At 44.6% G+C, this 21,912-nt stretch overlaps 1 protein-coding gene across 2 annotated transcripts; it reads right to left on the reverse strand.

Annotated features, from left to right (window-relative positions):
• Positions 1–1,072: 1,072 nt before the first annotated feature.
• Ptpn18 (protein tyrosine phosphatase non-receptor type 18) lies at positions 1,073–14,320 on the reverse strand. 2 transcript variants are annotated; one of them, XM_005315859.5, is made up of 15 exons: positions 14,055–14,320; positions 11,837–11,945; positions 11,473–11,549; positions 11,292–11,387; positions 11,172–11,210; positions 6,547–6,615; positions 5,662–5,724; positions 5,244–5,386; positions 4,679–4,745; positions 4,519–4,596; positions 4,335–4,424; positions 4,026–4,114; positions 3,207–3,409; positions 2,680–2,754; positions 1,073–2,457 (listed from the first exon to the last, which is right to left on the reverse strand). In XM_005315859.5, exons 1-15 carry the CDS (start codon positions 14,145–14,147, stop codon positions 2,390–2,392), a joined length of 1,359 nt encoding a protein of 452 aa, XP_005315916.2. In that variant the 5' UTR covers positions 14,148–14,320; the 3' UTR covers positions 1,073–2,389. The 2 variants fall into 2 exon arrangements, with proteins under 2 accessions (XP_005315916.2, XP_040150168.2); XM_040294234.2 differs by lacking the exon at positions 6,547–6,615 and having other exon boundaries at positions 14,055–14,316.
• Positions 14,321–21,912: the final 7,592 nt, after the last annotated feature.

A 21,912-nucleotide genomic window follows, 5' to 3' on the forward strand; every position in this document is an offset into this window, starting at 1 on the left:
CATGGACGCAAGTCAGCTTTCCAACAGCCTGGTGAGAACAATGTACCAGCAGTGATGGTTAGGAGCCTGGTTAAGCCTGATATCAGACACTGACTTGTCTAGGAAGATCACATTGGGAGGGAGGAGCACAGAATAGAATCAGGGTTTTGGAAGTACGATGCATAAATTTAGTCTTATCTTTTTGTCCACCTAGAGATCTATCTGATTTGAAGTTCTGTCTTTCTGGATGGGGCACTGTTTGATGTTCTGACTAGTGGTTCAGTTGTCTACCTGTCCAGCTGGAGATCTTTCTGGATCGGTGGAAGTCTACCTGGGCATCGGATTGGCTGTTGTGTTTGTAACTGGAGGTCTGCATGTCTGTCCAGCCAGAGATCTGTTTAAGGGTCAGCTTGATTCTTGTCAAGCTAAGAGTCAGTGTGACTGGGTTCCATTTTCCAGTGAGGTCTATCTTGGAGGCTCATCAGTATGTCTGGCTAGGGGCAGGTCCTTCTGGCTTGACAGGCTAGAGGTCTGACTACAAATGTGTCTGCCAAGCAGCAGTCTACATATGTCTAGTGATCTGAGTCAAGAGCTAGGGGTCAGTCTGGTGGGACATCTGACTGGCTGAGATCTGTCTAGACAAGGTCTGATTTCATGGAGGGGTCCATCTATCTGAATACCTTAAGATGTGTATCTACTCATTTGGGAGTTTTACCTGTCCACCTGGGGGATCAACTGTCTGATCAGTTGGTGTCCATCTAGCTGGGGTCTATCTAGCTGGGGGTTCATCTATTTCTGGCTAAGGGTAGTCTGTCACCTAACTTAAGGGTTCATTCATCAAATGGGAAATCCACTTATCTCATGGGCTGGGAATTCATCTATCTGATACCAGAGAGACTGTCTGCCATAAGCATCTGTTGGTTTGCAATGTCTACTCGGCTGGCAGTTGGTCTGGATGGTGGAGATGGTGGATGGTGGAGGATCTACCCAAGTTGAGATGTATCTCTGAGCGTCCATCTGTTTGGCCAATTGACTGCCTAATGGTTGTGAGTCAGCTTTTGTGTTATGTGACCAAAATACCCACCAAGGAAACTTAGAGTAGAAAAAGTTTATTTATGGCTCATGTTTTCAGATGTCTCAGTTCACAGATGGCAGACTCCATTGCTCTGGGTCCAATGTGAGGCAACACATCATGGGGAAAGGGAGCAACAGGGGAAAGCTACTCAGCTCATGGCAGGGTCAGGAAGAAGAAAGAAGCAGAGAGAGGAAGGGCCACTGGCAGAACAACCCTTCCAGGGCACGCCACCAATGACCTACCTCCTCCAGCCACAGCCCCATTTGTCTACAGTTGCAATCTAGTCAGTCTATTCAATCTAGGATGGACTGATTAGATCAGTTCTTACAATCTAATCAATTTACCTCTGAATATTCCTGCATTAACAGCTTTTGAGGAACATATCATGTCCAAACATAACAAAGGTCACCCAATTGCCTGCCCAGCAGGAGCTACATCAATGTGTCTATTGAAAAGGGGGTTCTGTGTTGGTGGGGACCGCCTGCCTGCTGGGGATCCATCTGTCTGAAGAGCTGCAAGTCTGGCAAGCTGATTGCCATATTTGTGCATTCGAGGATCTATCTGTGTGGCTGGTGTTTATCTGACTGGAAATCTGTCCAGCTAGGAGGTTGGTCAGTCAGTTTGTCCACCTAGGGGTTGAGTTAGGGTCTGTCTAGCTGAGATGTCTGTGTATCTGACCAGGCTGGGAATCATTGGCTGTCTAGCTGGTGGAGGGGTCTGTCTTTTAGGGGCTCTGTCTGCTCAGTGGTCTCTTGAGACTCATCTCTCAGGCTGTTGGTTGGTCTCTCTCAGTAGGGTCCATTTGTCCATCAGTGGTCTTATCCCACTGAAGGTCTGGCTGTTTTTGGGTCTGATTGGTGATCCATTTGTCTGGGGATCTTCTTGTCTGTCTGGGGTCAGTCTTCTTGGCTGTGGCTAGGCTTGGCTTGGACATGTCTGAATGGGTAGGGATCCATTCACATTTCTGGAGGTGGATCCATCTCTTTGAGTGAAGAAGGCTCAGATACTGAGGATGGGCCACCTATTATGCAGTGAGAGGGGAAGTGTCTGGCAGTCCATCTGTCCATTCTGGTCTTCATAACTGGGAGAAATGGGTGATTGTGGTTCCCATTCCAGGTATTCTTTTTAGGATCTTCTAGGCATTAATTCCTACCTCTGTCACCCAGCCTCAAGTCTTGACTGCTGATCACTGGAGCAAAACCCTCATATTCCCACCCCAATACATTTTTATTTGGATCCAGACCCAGCATCCCATCCCCAACAATCCCACAGCAGAGTGGTGGCCAGCAGCAGTTCAAGCACACATGTAGAAACAGGTTGGTATGGATGCAGAGCTCACACCCGGGTCCACTCAGCAGGGGGGTCTCGGGGTCCTTTTGGCCTTCCAATGCGCAGATTGAAGCCTGAGACGGGAAGGGTGCCATAAGGTTTCACAGAGACTCTAAGGCCTGAAGAAGCAGGCAACTTGTGGAAGGTCCTCCGCAAGTTGGAGGTGTTGCGGTTTTCTGCAGCCACATCCACTGGACACCGATAGCCTGAGCCCCACACCCCATTTCTAAACCCCAAACTTCCGGGGTTCATACAAAGCTGCAGAGTCCCAGCAAACCAGGTTCTACCAAACTTACCTAGCCCACCAGTCTGAGCTCCCTCTGTCACGTCCTCATAGGCATCAGGCCCAGCAGAGCTTTGATTAGCAGGAACTGTGGGCAGGAAATCCCCCCACAGGTCAGCTCAAGAAGTCTCATAGTCCTCCACCTGGCATGGGGACACAGACTTCTAGGTCCCAGGAGGCAATCTGGTGTGTATGGGGGTGCCTACCTGGAAAGGGTGTATGCCAAAGGTGTGGCCAGGTTGGGGGGGTGACATCCACCTTTGGGGGACTACTTAGCCAAACAAGATGACATAGCCTGAGGCTGTACTGGGACCCTACAGCGGCTAGCCTGCGGAAGCTTCCGGGATGGCACCAAGAACTAAAAGGGGCGTGGCCAGGGAAACCTTGACGCCAGCTTCGGGGGCGTGGCCACACCGGGTTACTTGGCCAGGGGATGGGGTCCTCCAGGGCCACCCAGGACTGCGGAGCCCAGAAGGATCGGGTCCCGAAAAGGGCAAGTAGATTTGGACTCTCCCCAAACCCACTATGGTCTTGACTCACCGCGGCCAGGCAGCGAAGCCCGCATGTCCTCTGTTTGTGCCCCGGGACGCTGGGTGCGTGACTTCACCTGGCTGTAGAGTGGCTTCTCCTCGGTGCTGTGCTTTTCCGCCACTGGCCCGGCGCCCGCGGGGGCCCGGCGCTTGTGCACAACAGCATAGGTGTCGGCCATGGGGACAGTAGGGGCCCCGGGCACCGAGATGCTCCTGCAGAGCCGGAGGGTGCAGAGGAAGTGAAACGGCAGCTCGGAGGGAGGGCGGAGTGGTGTGCACGCTCAGCCCAAACCGCGGCTTCCTTCCCGCGGGAGAGGAGGGAAGGGGCGGGTTAGCTCCGAGGCTGAGGGAGGAGTCTTTCGTTCTGTTTGTGCGAGTCTCAGTCCCTAGCGCCCCGCCGGTAAGTGGGGTAAGTGGATCGGATTGGTATTGAAGGGTGATCATTTCCATGTAAATGTTTATTGAGTCAAAATACGGGATTGTGGCACTTGAGTAAAGCCGAAGGGAAATCCGAGGGCGACTTTCGAGGCTGTAGGGTGAAGTTAGCTGCAGAGGTTTAACTGTGCGCTCAGCACCCAACAAGAGACTCCAAGTGAATGGCATCCGGAAATATTTGCCAAATTAATTACTGATTTGGACGCAGAGACAACAGTACTGCTTGGATAAAGGGGTCTTCTCGGGGAGGGTTCCCAGAGTTCAGTTCAAAGAAAGGGCCAGCAAATACTTGGTGAACTGAACAGCAGAAAGGGGCTGGTTTTTCAAGAGAGTAAAGGGCTGGCCTTAGAGCCTGAGAAATTGAAAGGGAAGAATAAAAGGATGGCACCAGTACCTGAGCACTCCGCTTGGTGGGCGGGGTAAGGCAAGAAGGGCTGGAGAAGTCCAGAGGGAGAGGGCATCATCATAGAGTGGGGCACAATTCTGGGGTGGAAACAGGAGAGGGGAGTCATGAAGCTTTGGAAGAAAATGGCCAGCATCCTAATGGAGGAGGATCACTATGGATTCTGGAGGGGGACAACCTCCTAAGGGAGCCTGACAGAGGCACATACAGCCATCTTAGACAGTGCCTGTTCTTAGAAGGAGTACAGGGGTTTGAGGGTGTTGAGGATGAGCAGGAAGAGATTGGGAATAGGTTCTGTACCTCCTTGAGGTTCTGGTAGTGGGGGCTGGTGGTCTGGAGTGCTGAGTAGAACATCTGAGCCACTGTGTGGTACAGGAACCTGTACTGCTCCTGTTGAGGTGAGGGCCATCAACAAGGGAACACAAGGGGAGGGGAATGGAAACCCAGCCTGTGTCCTTGGGTGTAAAGAGACCGCAGCTCACACCTCTGTCTGAACCGCTGCTGGTCGCTGCTTCCTTATCTCGAGGACCAGGTTGAAGAGGCTGAAGTTAGGTGGAATCATCTAGGGCAGAGAGAGGAGTGTGGTATGAGCTGGGCCTTGTGGATGTGGAGCACACTGCACACACACAGATGGCCTAACATACCTGAGTCAGGAGCAGCTGTCTGACGTAATCAACAATGCACAGGACTCCTGTCCGCCCGCAGCCAGCACTAACAGAAGGAGAATCCGAGCAAGTTCATCAGGACCAACCCAGGTATCTTTTAAAAGGAGCATTTGGGGTTGGGATGAAGGGAGACCCCTGCAGGACCTCTTGATTTACAGAATCCCCAGATTATGATTTCAGAGGAAAAACTTTTTTTTGAGAGAGAGAGAATTTTTAATGTTTATTTTTTAGTTCTCAGCAGACACAACATCTTTGTTGGTATGTGGTGCGGAGGATCGAACCTGGGCCGCACGCATGCCAGGCGAGCGCGCTACCGCTTGAGCCACATCCCCAGCCCAGGAAAAACTTTTTAATCACATATATTTGCTGACCATAAGTTAGCAGGCAGTCTATCCTCAACAAATACTAACAGTTTCAGTCCATGCAGCATGAGCAAGTATGGCCCCAGGTTTTCAAAACAGATGGAAAGCCAAACTTCCACATCCTGCTCTCTCTGCCTCACCTCCCTCCATCACCAGATCCTCATAGAACCCATTTACTAAACCTGCAGTGGACACAGAGAGGCCCCGGGCCACATCCTTGGAGGCGACGGGCTTCCTCCACCATGATAAGTATGTGGTCAGGATTGCTGGGGACCCCACGGTCTGGCCAGGACATATATTGCAGCTGGTGTACAGAACGGGATTCCTGAGGTAGGAATAGAAAATAGAAAAAGCATTTATTGGGCATCTACTACTTGCCAGGCCTACTAGAAGCATCTTTCATTTATATCCACCAGATAGGGCTGGGGATGTAGCTTGTGGGGATGTAGCATAGGTTCCATCCTCAGTACCACAAAGATTTAAAAAAACAAATCATACGATAATAACTGAGGAGTATGCTATTGTGAGTGCCCATTTTACAGAGCAGGAAACAGTTCTCCCCATGCAAGAGCCCCTACACCACTTCTTCCCCTTTCATACCTTCTGGAATGTGACTTGAAGGGTCCTAAGAATGATATCTGCTTTCAACTGTGTCTCCTTTGTCTGAGTATGTGGAGTAAGTGGGAAGAGGAAGAAAAAAGAAGAGGGAGAACAAATGTGCCCCCAAACACATTTATACAAAACATTTTTGATGAGATATTGAATTTAAAACATTTAAAAAACTAATTTAATCCAAACATCCTCCAAAGCTGTCTATGAAGGAAACATTTGAGAGAGGGGAAAATGAGGATTACACAAACCCAAACAAGCCCTGCTTTATAGAAAACAAGAGATTTTTTGGTTCTAAAGCAAAACAGTTTCATTATATTTATTTATTAAGTACCATGTATTTATTAAACATATGTGACTTGAGAGATTGTCCTGAGTTTTTTTAAAATGGTAAAAAAAAAAAGCGGGGGGGCTGGAGATATAGCTCAGTTAGTAGAATGCTTGCCTCACATGCACATTGCTCTGGTTCAAACCCCAGCACCATTAAAAAAAAAAAAAAAGTTAAAAAAATAGATTTGAGGAACATGACTAGGCACATTTACATTACAAAGACAAATGATCTGAGCCAAAAAAATGCTAGGGTTTGGAGTTGCGACTCAGTTTTAGAGTGCTTAGCATGCCCGAGGACCAGGATTCCATTCCTAGCACTGGGAAGAGAGAGAGAGAAAAAAAAAATGCTTGGGCAACACACATATATTGAGTTTTGATCATTCACATGCTGACACCAGAGCATTTTCTTGAGTGTAAGGTGACTGTGGTAAAATGATTCATGCTTCCTCGCCCAGCCCAAATATTTACCACCTGTGTTTCTTTCTTGAAACCTCCCATAACACCCAAGGCCCGTAGATCCCTGTTCCCACTGCTGCCCCAGCTCACCAGGGTGATACAGAAAAACCCAATCTGCAATGGCTTGTGCTCCTGGGCCCAGTAACGCTCACACTTTTTCTGCAAAAGTAAGGGAGGAAGGACAGGAAGTGAGGAGGGGGAGTCAGCTTCAGAGTTCCAGCTGCCACTGAACACCTCAGGTGCAGGCAGCTGCAGCTGAAATGGAGGCTAGCCACAGAGCCATCTCAGTAAACATGTACAGGCCCCATGGAGGTGAGTTGTTGGCCCTGCAGGAGAAAGGCAGTCCAGGATACCCTCCAACTACAAGAGGCTAAAAAGCTAGATGAAATGCATGAGCCACTGTTGTCCATAATTGGTTGCTATGTGTTGCAGGACTGTGGTCACTAAACAGACTGCCTGGAGGCATTACTAGTCAGAAGGACATGAAGAGCCCAGTGATTCCACTGAATTGAAAAGTCAGAGATCATGGCTGAGGTAGATCAAGGTAGAATTTTCAGAACAAAGTTCTGGAAAGAACCATGCAAACAAACAAAAGCAGAAAAAAAACAAAAACAGAAACAAACCTGCTCCAGAAATATGTATAGTCCCCCCCACCTTCAGTCTTTGGCTGAATAAAGATCTGAGAATGTATAACCAAGCAAGAAAAACTTCTCATGAAAGAGTAAGCATCGGGCTGGGGATGTGGCTCAAGCGGTAGCGCGCTCGCCTGGCATGCGTGCGGCCCGGGTTCGATCCTCAGCACCACATACCAGCAAAGATGTTGTGTTCGCCGAGAACTAAAAAATAAATAAATATATATCAAAAAAAAAAAAATAAAAAAAGAAAGAGTAAGCATCTGTAGGATGAATATTTCCTAGAGTTCACAATGGGACAGAAGTAATTTACATTCTCTTCAGCCAGAATAGAAAGACCTTCATTCAGTAGGGCTCCCAGAAGTAATCACACATTCAAAGCAGAGCCAAATTAGTTCTAGAATAAAGGTTACCCTAGACCTGCCCTAAAAGCTTAAAGACAAAACTCAGGGGCTGGAGGTATAGATCAGTGGTAAAGTGCATGTTAGCATGTGTGAAATTCTAGGTTTAATCTCCAGTATCCTCTAAAACTGAAAGCCTCCGAATGAAAGAAAGTTAAGTTCTAAAAGAAACTTAACTGCTTTTCTGAAAAAGCAAAATCTTCTTTAAAGGAATAAAACAGAATCCAACACTTACCTGTGTAAAACTCAATATCAAGCATCTGATAAAAATTTACTTGACATACAAAGAAACAGGAAAATGCACACTACAAAAATCAGGAGAAAAAAATCAGTCTAACAGAAAGAGGCCCAGAAATAACAGATGAGAAAAGAAGCAAAGACCTTAAAATAGCTCTTATAAATGTTATAAATATACTCAAAAGGTGAAATGGAAAGCAAACATGATGAAGAATTAAATGAAAAATACAAAAAAAAAACCTAAATGGAACTTATACAGAGGAAAAATAAAATATAAAAAAATGCAGAATTCACTAATAGCAGATTAGACAACAGAAGGAAAAGTTCAGTGAACATGGAAGTATAGCAATAGTAACTATTTGAAATGAAAAAGAGATTGGAGAAAAGTAAATACAGAATGAGTTCCCTGTGGAAATACACCAAAAGGCCTAATATATGTATGCCTAGAATCCCAAAGGGAAGGAGAGAGGGGAGAACAGAAACTATATTTGAAGAAATAATAACTAAGATTTTTCCAAAATATTACGAAATAATGAACTTACAGATCCAAGAAAGTCAGTAAACTACAAGGACAATACGTAAAGCTGTACCAAGACAGATTATGACTGAATTGCTGAAAAACAGTTATAAAGAGAAAATGTTAAAATCATCACGTAAAAAGTGCACTGATGAACAAAGATAAGAATGACAGCAGGGAGGAAGAGCATGAGAAGAAGATCACCATTAAACAGGGGTGAGAGGTGGGAGGGAAGGAAGAGAGAAGGGAAATTGCATGGAAATGGAAGGAGACCCTCAGGGTTATACAAAATTACATATAAGAGGAAGTGAGGGGAAAGGGAAAAAAAAAACCAAGATGGGGTAGAGAGAGAAGATGGGAGGGGAGGGTAGGGGAGGGCGGATAGGAAAGGCAGCAGAATACAACAGACACTAGTATGGCAGTATGTAAAAACGTGGATGTGTAACCAATGTGATTCTGCAATCTGTATACAGGGTAAAAATGGGAGTTCATAACCCACTTGAATCAAATGAATGAAATATGATATGTCAAGAGCTTTGTAATGTTTTGAACAACCAATAATAAAAATTAAAAAAAAAAAAGAATGTCAGCAAAATGTTTTCAAAAACTGAAAGCCAGAAGTCAGTGGTCTAACATCCTAAAATGCTGGGGGGATAAAAAAAAAAAAAAAGCAGGGGGAAAACCAAGGGCTGGAGTGTAGCTCAGTGGTAGAGTGCTTGCCTAGCATGTGCAAGGTACTGGTCCCAGCACCACAAACAAAATAAAAAAATCAAAAACCAAAAACAAACAACAACAAAAAAACCAATAAAACCCAACACCTTTTCAGGCTAATAAAAGCTGAGAAAGTTCGTCGTAAGTAGAAGTGCACTATGAGAGAAAAATTAAAGTAAGCTCTTCATACAAAAGGAACATTTGATATCTAAAATAATAAAGAGCAAAGAAAAAGGTAGATAAAAGACTAGATGTCAAAAGAAAATGTCATATGGCAAATTAATAAACTACAAAACCCACACATGATCATCTGAATAGATGTGGTGGGGGGAGAATCTGACAAAACTCAGCACCCCTTCATGATAAGAACATGAAAGAAACTAGGAACAGAAAGGAAATTCCTCAATGTGATAAATAACTACAAAAAATCCACAGATAACATCATATTTAATGGTGGGAGACTAAAGCATAGGAAGAAGAAAAGTAGCACTCGCTACTTGTACTCAACTTTGTACTGGAAATTCTATACAGTACAGTTAAGAAAAAGAGATGGTGTCTGGGTGGGAGGGGAGAGAGGAAGAAACAAACAAACAAAAAAGGATAAGGATTGTGATTCCACTTACATTATGCACCTAGAATAGGCAAATTAACAAGGATAGAAAAAATAGAAGAATAGACTGGACATGTAGCTCAGCTGGTAGAGTGTTTGCCTCATATGCACAAGACCCTGGGTTCAATCCCAAGTACCACCAATAAGTAAATAAAAGTTAGAGGAGACCAGGATCTGGGAGAAGGAGAGTGGGAAGTTGTTTAATAGATATAGAATTTATGTTTGGATACAGAATTTATGTTTGGGATGAAGAACAGGTTCTGGTACTGGATAGTGGTTGATGGTTGCCCAACAATGTGCATGTACTTACTGCAATTGAGTTGTACACTTCAAATGGTTAGGGGACAAATTTTGCATGTATTTTACCATGATTTTAAAAAGACACAGTGGGATACCATTTCCTAGAATAGCTATAATAATAATAAAAAAGGGCAAATGGTGAGGATGTGAAGAAATTAGGGACATAATACTTTGCTGGTGGGAAGGTAAATTGATGTAGTTATATTATAGGAAATGGTTTGTCACTTCCTCAAAATGTTAAAAATAGAGTTACCATATGACCTAGCAATTCTACCACTTGGTACATATTCAAGAGAGATGAAAATATATGTTTACACAAAGACTTGTATATAAATGGTTCATGGTAGCATTATTCCTAATAGCCCAAAAGTAGAAATAAATGGCTTATTGGATAAGCAAAATGTGATAGATACACTCAATAGGATATTATTCAGCAATAAAAGGAACTATTGACACATGCTACAGTATGCATGAATATTAAAAACATGCTAAATGAAATACCAGTAACAAAAGATCACTATATGATTCCATTTATATGCAATATCAGAGAAGGCAAATCTATACCAGGCCAAAAGTAGATTAGGAGTTGCTTGGGGCTCTAGAGATTGTTAGGAAATGGGCAGTGACTGCTTGTGGGCTGATGAAAATGTTCTAAAATTTCTTATGGGAATGGTTGTGTAATCATCAGGAATACACTAAAAACAATCGTACATTTTAAGTGGGTGAATTGTAACTAAATAAAGTGGTTTAAAAAGGTAATTGAAAGCTAAAATAATAGCACATTGTGGAGTGTATTTCATGTCTAGTATTATCTAGTGTGTTAGAAGTTGTTAAGAACTGTGAAGGAAAATGGCAACTAGGACAATGGGAATGCTGGAGTCTGAAATGGTGTGACAGTACAGTCTCACTGAGGAAGTGAAGGCTTGAAGGAGTTGATGGGGAAGAAGGTTCCAGGCAGAGATAATATAATGGTCAAGGCACAAGCCTGAGGTACAGCTGAGCAATAGAGCCAGTGTGGTTTGAGGGGAGTGAATAAAGAGAAGTAAAAATAGAGATCACAGCTCTACGAAGGAAATGGTCAGCATAAAGTGTCATGCTCTGTGAGGTGGTATGGGTGGGAAGCCCAGCAGGAGAGGGTAAACAACACTGTGGGAAATGAGCCCCATGAACAGAAGGAAAAAAGATCAAGGCAAGATTAGAGAGAAGCAGTGGGTTCTCACTGAGTCCCAGTGACATCACTCCCACTGGGTTCTGGGTTAGGGAGGAGTTAGTAAGAGTCAAGCACTCTGGGGGCTGAGGACACCTACCCGCCCATTCTCTGTCTCTCGACATGCCATCAGGATCACCTAGACAAAAAGAGTAAACCGAGATGGAGGTGACTTGGGTTAGTGGAAACTCAGAACCTTGTTTTCCTCCCCCAAGCTGACCTTGATCTCAAACTCCCAGACCAGGCGCCAGAAGTCTAGCAGAGTGTGAGGCAGGGGTCCTTGTGTGGCGATGTAGGACTGGTTTCCATCTGCGCCCTGGGAAAGGCCCATTCGCCGTTGAGATTCCACTGCCAACCTCCACCAACCCCAATCTGCCCCCTTTTCTGACCACCATCCTGACCTGGATGAAATTGCCATTGATGTAGTCGCCGTGCCCTTCCTCCTGGAGCAGGGAGAGGATCACTCGCGTCTGATCATCTGCCAGTGGGGGAGGCGAGAAACGTGGAATTGAAGGCGACAAGTGTGTCTAGGCTCAGACTGCCCCTTGGATGAAACCCTCATGCCCCGCCCACAACGCCGCAGACTCTCAAGGGTCTGCCCCAGGTATCCCTCGTGTGTTGTTTGCTGCATTGCAGCCACCTGAAATTTCTGGGAAGCAGTCTCTGGGGGCCAAGTAGATAAGCCAGGTGCACATTAAGGGCCCACAGTGGCCTGAGGGTGTGTGTGGAGCCACACAGACTCCTCACAGAAGCCCTCCTACGTACATGGCACCACATCTTTGTAGCGGTTCTTCTGTATATTCTCTGGCCGACTGCCAACCTCGGTGGAGCGCACCCCATCAGCCTTCCAGGCAGCTGAGCGGACTAGGATGTCCTGGTGGGAGGCACAGTGAGGCAACAGGGAATGCAGGAAATGGAAAAGAGGAGCCAGGTCAGAGTCCTGGGACAAGAAGACACTTAGAATTCAAGGCAATGGTCTGGGGTGGTGGTGGTGGTGAGGGGGTGGAAGAAGGGTAGTGAGTGCAGACTCCAAGAGGCACAAGCCTAATAATAACAACAGTACAATAATAACAGCGACCAGAACCCTTCTTTGTGCTAAGCTCTGCTCAGGTCATTTAATCATCACAAGGTCCCTTTGAAGTGGGTGCTGTTATTGCATCCTCACTGTGCAGATAAGAAAGTTAATTCACACATGCCTGAGGGACTTGCCAAAGGTCCCACCCAAGAGGCTTTGGCAAAGAACCCAGATTTAGCCCCTGCACACTCAAATCAGTATTTTTATCATGTACTCCTTCCCCCGTTTCTGGTACTGGGGATTGCACCCAGGGGCACTCTACCACTGAGCTACATCCCCAATCCTTTTTATTATTATTTTTTAAATTTTGAGACAGGGTCTCCCTAAGGTACCCAGGCTGGCCTCAAACTTGCAATCCTTTTGCATCAGCCTCTGGAGTCAAAAGGATTACATGTGTGAGCCACTGCACCTGGGTAGTCTGCATTATGCTGTATTGTAAGCAATAATAATTGAAATGAAATATGTATTATTTAATATAATATAACAATTTACAATATATGTGAATTGTAATGTACACTATTTATGTAATAAGACCCCATAAGTAACTTCTTATTGGTAGATTATCAGGTTATTCCTAACCATAATGATAACAAATAATACCTTCCAAGCCACCATCACAAGTGGTCACCTTTCCAAATGTTTTCCTTATGCTCATCAGTAATTTAAGTCCTGATGGTCACCATTCTGTAGTGGGCACCGCTAATAGGAATTTCTACTACACAGATGAGAAATCAAGGCCTTGGAGTGCAGAAGTCAAGATTGTGACAAGGATACCTTCACAGCCCAGCGTTTCACTTTGGGGCCCTCAGCAATGCTTGCTTCATTGACTCTGTAATGGTTATATACCACATGGATATTATATGTTTACATATATTTTTATATTTATAAATTATATATTTTACATTTACTCTATTTCTTATATACTACAGAATTTTTACATGTGTAAGTTATTTAGATTTATTTATATCTTATGTCCACTCCTTATTTTATATTTACTCACAAATTCATTGAATAACTTTGGTGTTTATTAGATTTATATTTGTTGTATTGTTTTTTGAAGTCATGTGATGTTGTGTAAATCACCTTTTAAAAATCACATTTATTTTTATACATTTATATATTACATATTTCTAAATTTGATACATACCATCATATATCAGGTTTGAGTATTTGTACAGTATGTTTCTATGTTTGGTACGTAAGTTACATTTTAAATATTTTATTGCCTGTAGTATGCCCATGCCTAGGGTGCTTCTTACGCTAGCGTTAAGTTTTGATTGTTATTACCCTTATTGAAATATTTAGAATCTTTTAAGTCATGACAAAGGCACCTAGGAAATGGGCCCCAAAGATATGCTAGGCACTTTTACCTACACTTTTTAATTCTCAGTTTGGTCATTAACGTCCCCACTTCAACAAGGAGGCTGAGACCAGAAGGATCCGAAAAGTCCTGGCTATCGGTGTCCTTCACCCACGTCCTTCGTCCACTCTGCGTTAGAGCCTCCCTGTTCCTGTTCCTCCCGTTCCTTGGAATCACAGGGTGACCCAGGTCGTCAGGTGTAGCCTGGGTGTGGGACTTCCAGCGCAGGTGTGCCATCGCCCTCCTCTACTGCACCTGCGTGGCCTGCCCTGCCCATCAGAAGCATTGTTCCCCAAGTGCGACCAGGACACTGGGTCCCGAGTGTGAACCCTCCAAGCGGGCCGTGGACTTTGCTCTCTGGGGACCTGTAGGCAGGCCCAAGACAGCGCGAGAGAGCTAGGGGTGTGAGGGAGAGGAAAACAAGAGACCTCAAGGCAGGGAGACAGCCCAGGACAGCCAGAGCCTACAAAGTGCACAGGACAGACGTGGGGACCGTCCAGGGTAAGGAGCCGAGACGCGCCCCCAGTTGTACACATTCACCCACTCACACTGAACTCCGCGGTCAGAACCTCCCCCTTCAGGCCGCCCTGTTCCTCCAGCTGCTCCAGGAAGCTCCGCGCCGCGTCCAAATTGTGGCTCATGGCACCGTCGGCCCGCAAGGTCCCGTCCAGTAGTTGCGCTCAGCGCTACCAGCGAGTGTAGACACTGAGGGAGGCGGAGGAAGGCTGCCGAGGCTCCGCCTTCGTTGTAACCAACCATTGGAAGACGGGCGACAGCTGGCAAGGCGCACCCCTGAGCCAATGGCACTCGAAACTCGCCCTGCCCCGCCCACAGGCGCCTGAGCTGCTTTGGCTGCTGGAGCCTTAGGTCCTTGAGCGTTTGACTGGTGAGTACCGCTCTAGCGCTTCTCTCCGTTTTTTTTTTTTTCGTTTTTTTTTCTTTTTTGATTGCTGCTTCCGCTGGCTTAGTCGGCACTATCCTATTGTCACTTCCTCTCCCCCTTGAATTACGGATCTTCGCCCCTCCTCTGTGACTAGTCAGGTTCTGAGGGGATGAAACCAGGTCTCGGACCAGGTCTCCTGGGAGTCAGGCTGCATTGAGGACCAAAACCGGGTAGTGCAGCAGCCATCAGTAGAGATGGTTGCCGAGATCACGCTACTTCTCCCCACCCCGGGGAACTTTAGCATGGGATGTCCCGCTCAGTGTGCTCCATTTGGGTCCAAAGAAGGTCCGGGTGGGGAGACCGCAGGAGGAATGATTATTGGGCCAATGGTACTTTGGAAAAAGCGAGTGAAGATGGAAGTTTCTATATCTGTATTTCCTCAGGTTTTTCCTATTCCGAGACCGGCTGGGAAGGGCTGGAGGACAGAAGGATCCAGTTTTAACTTGAGAATCTCGATCCTCACAAACCTGCCAGGGAAACAGAATTGAGGCACTGGAAATGCATTCTAGAGGATAGGAGTTCTCAACCCCTTTAAAAGAGCTGCTTTTTCTGTCGCCACATCAGAAAATGTACAGGATGTATTGAAAGACCCCCGTTTCCCTGTCCAAGGAGAATCACACGAAACACTGGCTGCAAAAGCGCAAGAGGTTTGTTTATTGGGACACAGGCGCCTGCGGGTGCCCAGCAGAACCTCAGCCGGAGCTTTGGTGAGCTGGCACACCGGGCTTGGGGATACAGAAATTTTTATAGGGTAAATGGGCAGTTTTCACGCGCGGTAAACAATAGGTTTCTTATTAATTTTAAACCCAGCATATAGATTACCTAAAGGGCAAAGTTGTTTTTCACTGTATGCTACTGAAAAAGAACCACATAAAAGCTACATATTTGCACTCTGGTCCTCTTGTTCCTGCTTATTCAGGCATGCCTCGGGACCTGGTTCTCTGTCCTTTTTCAACCGGTTACACCTAACTAATTATCTGAAAAACACCTCTGGTGCCTGCGTAGGTTTGTGACATGCCTCGGTGGTTTTGCAACTAGGCCTGACGTTGTTGGGCTGGGGTCTTTCAGTATAATCACTGGAAGGTCAGGAGGATGGAGAAATAGCTGCTGTCCCTGCTTCCTAGGTCTTGGAGGGGAGGAAGCAGAGAGTGGTTGGGTGCCAGGAGCCTGACAAGAATAGGCTTGGGTAGAAGGCTTGGGTAGATCTGTCGCTGGGGTTATGGAATAATTTCAAGGGGAGTCATTGGAGGGTGCATCATCAGTGGAAGTCAGTTTGAGGTGGTTGAGGTGTCAAAGTGTCACTGGGACAGGACAAGACACTGAAAGGTCAACAAGATCATTATTAACAGGTTGTCAATTCAATTCATTACAAATCATGTTTGTCAGGGATGAACAAATATTTTAATTGGTATAATATAATTATACATAATAATGGGACTCATTGTGCCATATTCCTATATGCACACAATTTGATCATTCTCATTCCCCAGTACCTTCCCTTTCCCTCCTTTCCTTAGGGATTAGAAAACTTTCAAAAGGCCGGATAGGAAGTGGCTTTGCTTTCTCTGTTCTCTTGTCCCAGCTGCTTCCCTCTGCTATGAAAGCAGATATTTAAATTTAAAATTTTTTTTTGTGGTCTGCAGACTAGTTTGCTGGCTGTGGCTTAAGTGAGAGATCAGAGTGAGTCATCAAACAAGTGGAGTTGTTCTGCTTATTGTGGGGTCACTGGGAGTCCCCTCCAGTTAGTGTTTAATATTTAGCAATTCCATCTTTTTGAGTATTCTAATGAGGCCATAGGGTGTTAACTATAATCACTGGAAAGTCAGTGGTTTTGGGGGGGGGGGTAAGAAAGTGCCTAGCAATGAAAGTAATTGAGGGACTATTGGGATTTGGAATATTATTTTTAATTACTGAGGATTCAGAAGTTAGACAAGTGATGAACAGTTCCTGCTCAGTATTTGTTTAAAAATTTTTTTTTTTTTAGTTGTAGGTGGACACAATGCCTCTGTTTATTTATTTTTATGTGCTGCTGAGAATCAAACCCAGTGATTTGATTGGTGAGTGCTCTACTGTCTAGCCACAACCCAGCCCCTCCTGCTCAGTATTAGTGAATGCTAGTGGAATCATTCATTTCATGGATGGGCATTGGTTGCTGGTCTCAGTGGGGTGGCACACAATATTGTGAACTTGTAGAAAAATATTTTCTGGGGGAGTCATGGAGGTGTGAGTTATTTTATGGGCGAGTAATTAAGGTATCATGAAAGGTCTCTGTGGACTATTGTGATATAGATCAGTGGTCACTGAAGACTGGGTGGTGCCTGGAAGGAGTGGTAACAGTGAAGGGTCACTGGCATATCTTTGGTGGTAAGCAAGGGACAGGAAGACTGACCTAGTGATTGCTGGCTAGTTAGGGATTTTCTGTTCAAATAGGGCTAAGTCTGTTTGCCTGACTAGGAAGACTTGGCAGGATCTGTCTGTCTAGAAAATTGGATCCTGCTGAGGGTATCATTTTCAGGCCGATGTCTCTCTTACTGGGGAAAGTAAGCCTTTCTGTCCAGCTGAAGGCCTACTGGGTGGGTCAGCTTTCCACCGAGATAACATCTTTGTCCATTTAAGGGAAGGGGTTCTGTTTTCTGCTTGACTGAGGTCCACCTTTCAATAAACTGGGGAGACATGGTCCATATTTCTTTCTGGCCACAGGTCTATCTGTCTGGTTGATTTTTTTTTTCCCCCACCCACCCAGGAATCTCCCCATTTGTCTGGCTATCTGTTCAGCTGGGAGTCTGTTTTCCCTGGGATTTTGCCTGTTCACCCAAAAGTCTTGCCTGGTTGGTTGGCTTTCTATTGAGAGAGCTTTTTGCCTATCTGGCTGAGGATCTGAGGGACTAGGCAAAAACTGCCTTGTGGCCTGTGAACATTTACTTGTGGTATCAGCTGGGTTGGGTGTCTGTCCTTTCTGGTCAGAAGTCCACCTTCACTTCACGACCGCTCTTGTTCAGTCTGTTTGCCCTCTTGATGCTTAACTGTCCCTCCATGCCTTCCCAGCATCCCAGTGTTCCTGGTCTGCTCTCTGTTGAGCTCAGGATGGGTATGGGAGATGGAAAGATCCCACAGACTTTCCCCAGTAGCCTTGGCCAACCCCAGGACTCCTTTCTCCCAGAGGAGTACAGTTTCTTGCTATCAGATTTGCTGCTGCAGGTGGTCCTCCTGTTTCCTGATACTAGCAGTCACCCACAGTGAGAGCTGTTATCACTCTTGAGCTCAAGAGTGCTTGCTGCATAGGCCATTCAACAAGCTTAAGACTGGATGCTGCTCAGTGCTCAGCTATACCTGCACAATGCTATCAGAAGCCCAACCTGCACTGAAGTTGTAAAGGTAATGAAAAACTATGGTGGAAGAAACCTGGCAGGCACATCTTAACTCAGGAAGCTTGTGAGGAGATTTGAGATGACTGACGTTCATCAGTCATCTCAAATGGGACATCCCATGCTAAAACCTAGATGGTTTTTCTCTAGGTTCCTCATTTGTTAGATTAGAAAAATAAAAGGGGATGGGGCAAAGACAAGTAAAAAAAAAGTTCCCATTGCTGTACTTTGTTAAAAACCTCAGGTGGTTAAAGAAGAAATTATGGCATTTGCAGGTAATTGGATGGAGCTGGAGAATATCATGCTAAGCAAGATAAACCAAAACCAAAAAAACCAAAGGTGGAATATCTTCTTTAATAAGTGGATGTTGACCCATAATAGGGGTTGAGTAGGGAAGAATGGAGGAACTTTGGATTGGGAAGGGGGAGGGGAAGGAATATGGGGGTGGGAAGGGCGCTGGAATGAGATGGACATTATTACCCTCTATGCATGTATGACTATATTACCGGTGTGACTTGGCACCATGTACAGCCAGAGGATGAGAAGTTGTGCTTTATTTGTGAACAATGTGTCAAAATTCATTCTATTGTCATATATCACTAATTAGAATATATTTAAAACAAACCAAAAAACCTCAGGCTGGGTGGACTGTCCCACTGGCCCATTTATAAGTCTAGCATTTGGCAAATGGGAGAACCATACTCCTTTCCAGTTACAAGCAGGAGTATCTGCATACAGTAGTGCCAGGGAGATTAGTCTCTTTTGTAGTTTTTGCTGGGCTCCTTCAAATCTCCTCAGAGGTTCCAGTTTTCAGTATTCTGAATCCCTCCTGGATACTCCCTGGGTCAGGTATCAGCAGTTCCTGGTTGTGGGAACACAGTCCAAGGAGAAAGCCATCCTACCCTTTTGGCCCCACTGCCAAAACTCCCAACTTTCAGCCCTTTGTGAAGGAAGGGGTTCTATCTTTAGGACCTGCCCTGCAATTCTGCTTCAGGAAATTGGGGAAAATCCTTGAGAATTGCACGGCATGTCTTCTCCCCATCTTAAAAAAATGAAATCCTAAAACTGCATTATTATCAACTTTTCCCCAGGCTGGTCACCTCTCTAGGGCAGAGCCTGGACATCTGCATTACCCAGAGTAGGCCCCATATATTTCTCTTAGAGGAAATACATTCAGGCAAACAAGTGCTACTACATTATCGCACCCCCAGGGCCTCTAATCTATGCAGTTGGCCAGGTACCTGTGACCCTGGCCTGCCCCGAAAAGAAGTGTTAAGTGCATTTAGGTGGAAGCCCACTAAACTGGCTGCAGTGAACACCTTACCCCCTATCCTATGTTCTTTCCTAAGATACATACTAGAAGGAAATTTTCTGATCTAAGAACATGCCCTTAAGACTTTTGATATTTAGTTTCAGAAGTCTGTAATCTGAGACTGCTTTGATGTATCAGAGATGAAAAGGCTGGAACATGGTTGGTAAAGGTATGGGATATTTAAGTTGTAATAAGAACTGAAGAGGAAGATCTTGTATTAGCTCTAAAAACATCTCTACACATTATCTCTTTGATTCATTACAGAGTGCTAATAATTGGCACAAGGGATTCACTCCAACAGCTGCTCAGTGAGCATCATGGTTTGTAGCACCAAAAGAAAAACTTTGGAGATACCCAACAGGGCTACAGTTGTAGAAATTAGGGTATACCAAGAGTAGGATACAATGCTTTTTAAAAATATACATGTTGAACATTTTTAGTATACAAGTTGGTTTGGAAATAAGTACATACTTGTAAAATCATTATTACAATCAATGCTGTAAAGAGATCCTCCTGTTTAGCCTCCAAAGTAGCTGGAACTATAGGTGCACATCCCCTTGTCCAGTTGTAAGCAACACGATATAATATTTGACCTTCTATGTTTGGCCTTATTTGACTTGGTATGATGCTCTTGAAGTTCATGTGTGGTACGTGTATTCCATATTTTCCTTTTCATTTGGCCATTAATGATCTCATTTCTGTATCTTGGCTATTATGAAAAATGCTGCAATGAACATGAGATAACCTCTTCCAGATACAGATTTCATTTCTTTTGGATGTATACCCAGAAGTGGGATTGCCAGGTGGAATGGTAATTCTTTTTTTTAAAAGAGAGAGAGAGAGAATTTTTTAATATTTATTTTTTAGCTTTCGGCAGACAAAACATCTTTATTTGTATGTGGTGCTAAGGATCGAACCCAGCGCCAGGCGCATGCCAGGCGAGCAGGCTACCGCTTGAGCCACATCCCCAGCCCTGGAATGGTAATTCTAGTTTTAATATTTTAAGGAACCACCATCCTGATTTTCATAAAGGCTGTTCCAGTTTCCATTCCTACCAGCAGTGCACAAGAATTCCTTTTTCTCTACATCCTTGCCAATTTTTAAAAAAATATAATTAACCCTAACAGATGTGAAGTGATATCTCACTGTGGTTTTGATTTGCATTTCCCTGATGATTAGTGACATTGAGCATTTTTTCATATACGCTTTGGTTATTTATGTCTTTGGAGAAATGTCTATTCAGGTCCTTGGACATTTTCAAAAATTAGGTTATTTCCTTGCTGTTGAGTCATTTGAGTTCCTTTAAAATCTAATCCAAAGTCTTGATTTTAGGAGATGGGACCCTGGAAAGAGATTAGATCATGAGGATTTTGCACTCATGAATGGGATTAGTGTCCTTAAGAAAGAGGTGTGAGGGGGGGCTGGGGATGTGGCTTAAGCGGTAGCGCGCTTGCCTGGCATGCATGCGGCCCGGGTTCGATCCTCAGCACCACATACAAAAACAAAGATGTTGTGTCCGCCGAAACTAAAAAATAAATATTAAAATTCTCTCTTAAAAAAAAAAAAAGAGGTGTGAGGGAGCTTGTTCACAGCTATGAAAAAGCAAGTAGGTTCTCACCAGACATTTAATCTGCAGACATCATGGTCTTGAACTTCCCAACCTCCAGGTCTGTGAGCATATAAATTATCCAGTTTATGGCACTGTAGCAACAAATTGAACTAGGATAATAACCCTTTATCAGATAGATGGTTTGTGTGTTTTCTCCCATTTTTAGATGTGGCATTGAGAAAGTTCTTGAGGTAAATATTAGCGGAAGGCAGCTTTTTTTTTTTTTCTTCTTCTCTCTTAAGAGCGAGAGCGAGAGCGAGAGCGAGAGAGAGAGAGAGAGAGAGAGAGAGAGAGAGAGAGAGAGAATCCTTAATACCTATTTTTTAGTTTTTTTTTTTAGTTCTCGGCGGACACAACATCCCCGTTGGTATGTGGTGCTGGGGATCGAACCCAGGCCGCACGCATGCCAGGCGAGCGCGCCACCACTTGAGCCACATCCCCAGCCCCTTGAGGTAGATATTAAAGAAGCACGTAGAAAGGGCCTTACACTTGTGTATGAACTAAATGTAGAAAGGGCCTTACAACTGTGTATGAACTACATTATCTCCAGAAGGATGGATATCTTCCTGGTGCATTAGGCTTACAAAAAGGAGGGGGACTCTTCTGTTACTGTGGGCAAACATTTACTGGCCAGTGAACTGCTTCCTGAGTTCTATGATTTTCTTTGGAGTGTGGAAGGCACTTATATTTTTTTCTCTAAGTGTAAAAGCAACATATCTGAAAACATACATTACTGTGCATGGTGGAAAATAAACCACCTTCTTAGTCCCTCTACTTTCAAGTCCAGCTCTATGCTCCAGAGGTTGTTATTACTATTGGCTTTTTAAAGTACCTGGCCAGATATTTCCTATTCATGATACACAATTGTCCCTCCCTTATCCTTTGGAGATACATTCCAAGACCCTCACTGGATGCCTGAAAGCCCAGATAGTACTAAATGCCATATATACTGTTTTTTTTTCTTTACATGCCTATAATAAAGTTTAGTTTATAAATTAGGCATAGTAAAAGACTGACAACAATTAAAGCATAACAAAAAATTATGCGAGTATTTTGGTTTTTTCTTTTCTAAAATATCTCATTGTATGTACCCCTGTTGACCAAGGGGTACATACTTACTGTACTCATATTTTAATTAATTAGTTAGTATTGGGGAGATTGAACTCAGGGGTGCCTA

This window comes from Ictidomys tridecemlineatus, chromosome 7 (genome assembly GCF_052094955.1).
Source record: "Ictidomys tridecemlineatus isolate mIctTri1 chromosome 7, mIctTri1.hap1, whole genome shotgun sequence".
In the NCBI taxonomy this organism is placed as follows: Eukaryota; Metazoa; Chordata; class Mammalia; order Rodentia; family Sciuridae; genus Ictidomys; species Ictidomys tridecemlineatus.

What these genes read in the sequence shown, in the direction of transcription:
- Ptpn18 (XM_005315859.5), bottom strand. Translation starts at nt 14,147, where the DNA reads ATGAGCCACAATTTGGACGCGGCGCGGAGCTTCCTGGAGCAGCTGGAG. An exon ending in TTCAAGTCACATTCCAGAAG is followed by an intron (nt 5,387 to 5,661) that starts GTATGAAAGGGG and finishes TTCCTACCTCAG; the next exon opens with GAATCCCGTTCTGTACACCA. An exon ending in CAGCAGCGGTTCAGACAGAG is followed by an intron (nt 4,425 to 4,518) that starts GTGTGAGCTGCG and finishes TCACCTCAACAG; the next exon opens with GAGCAGTACAGGTTCCTGTA.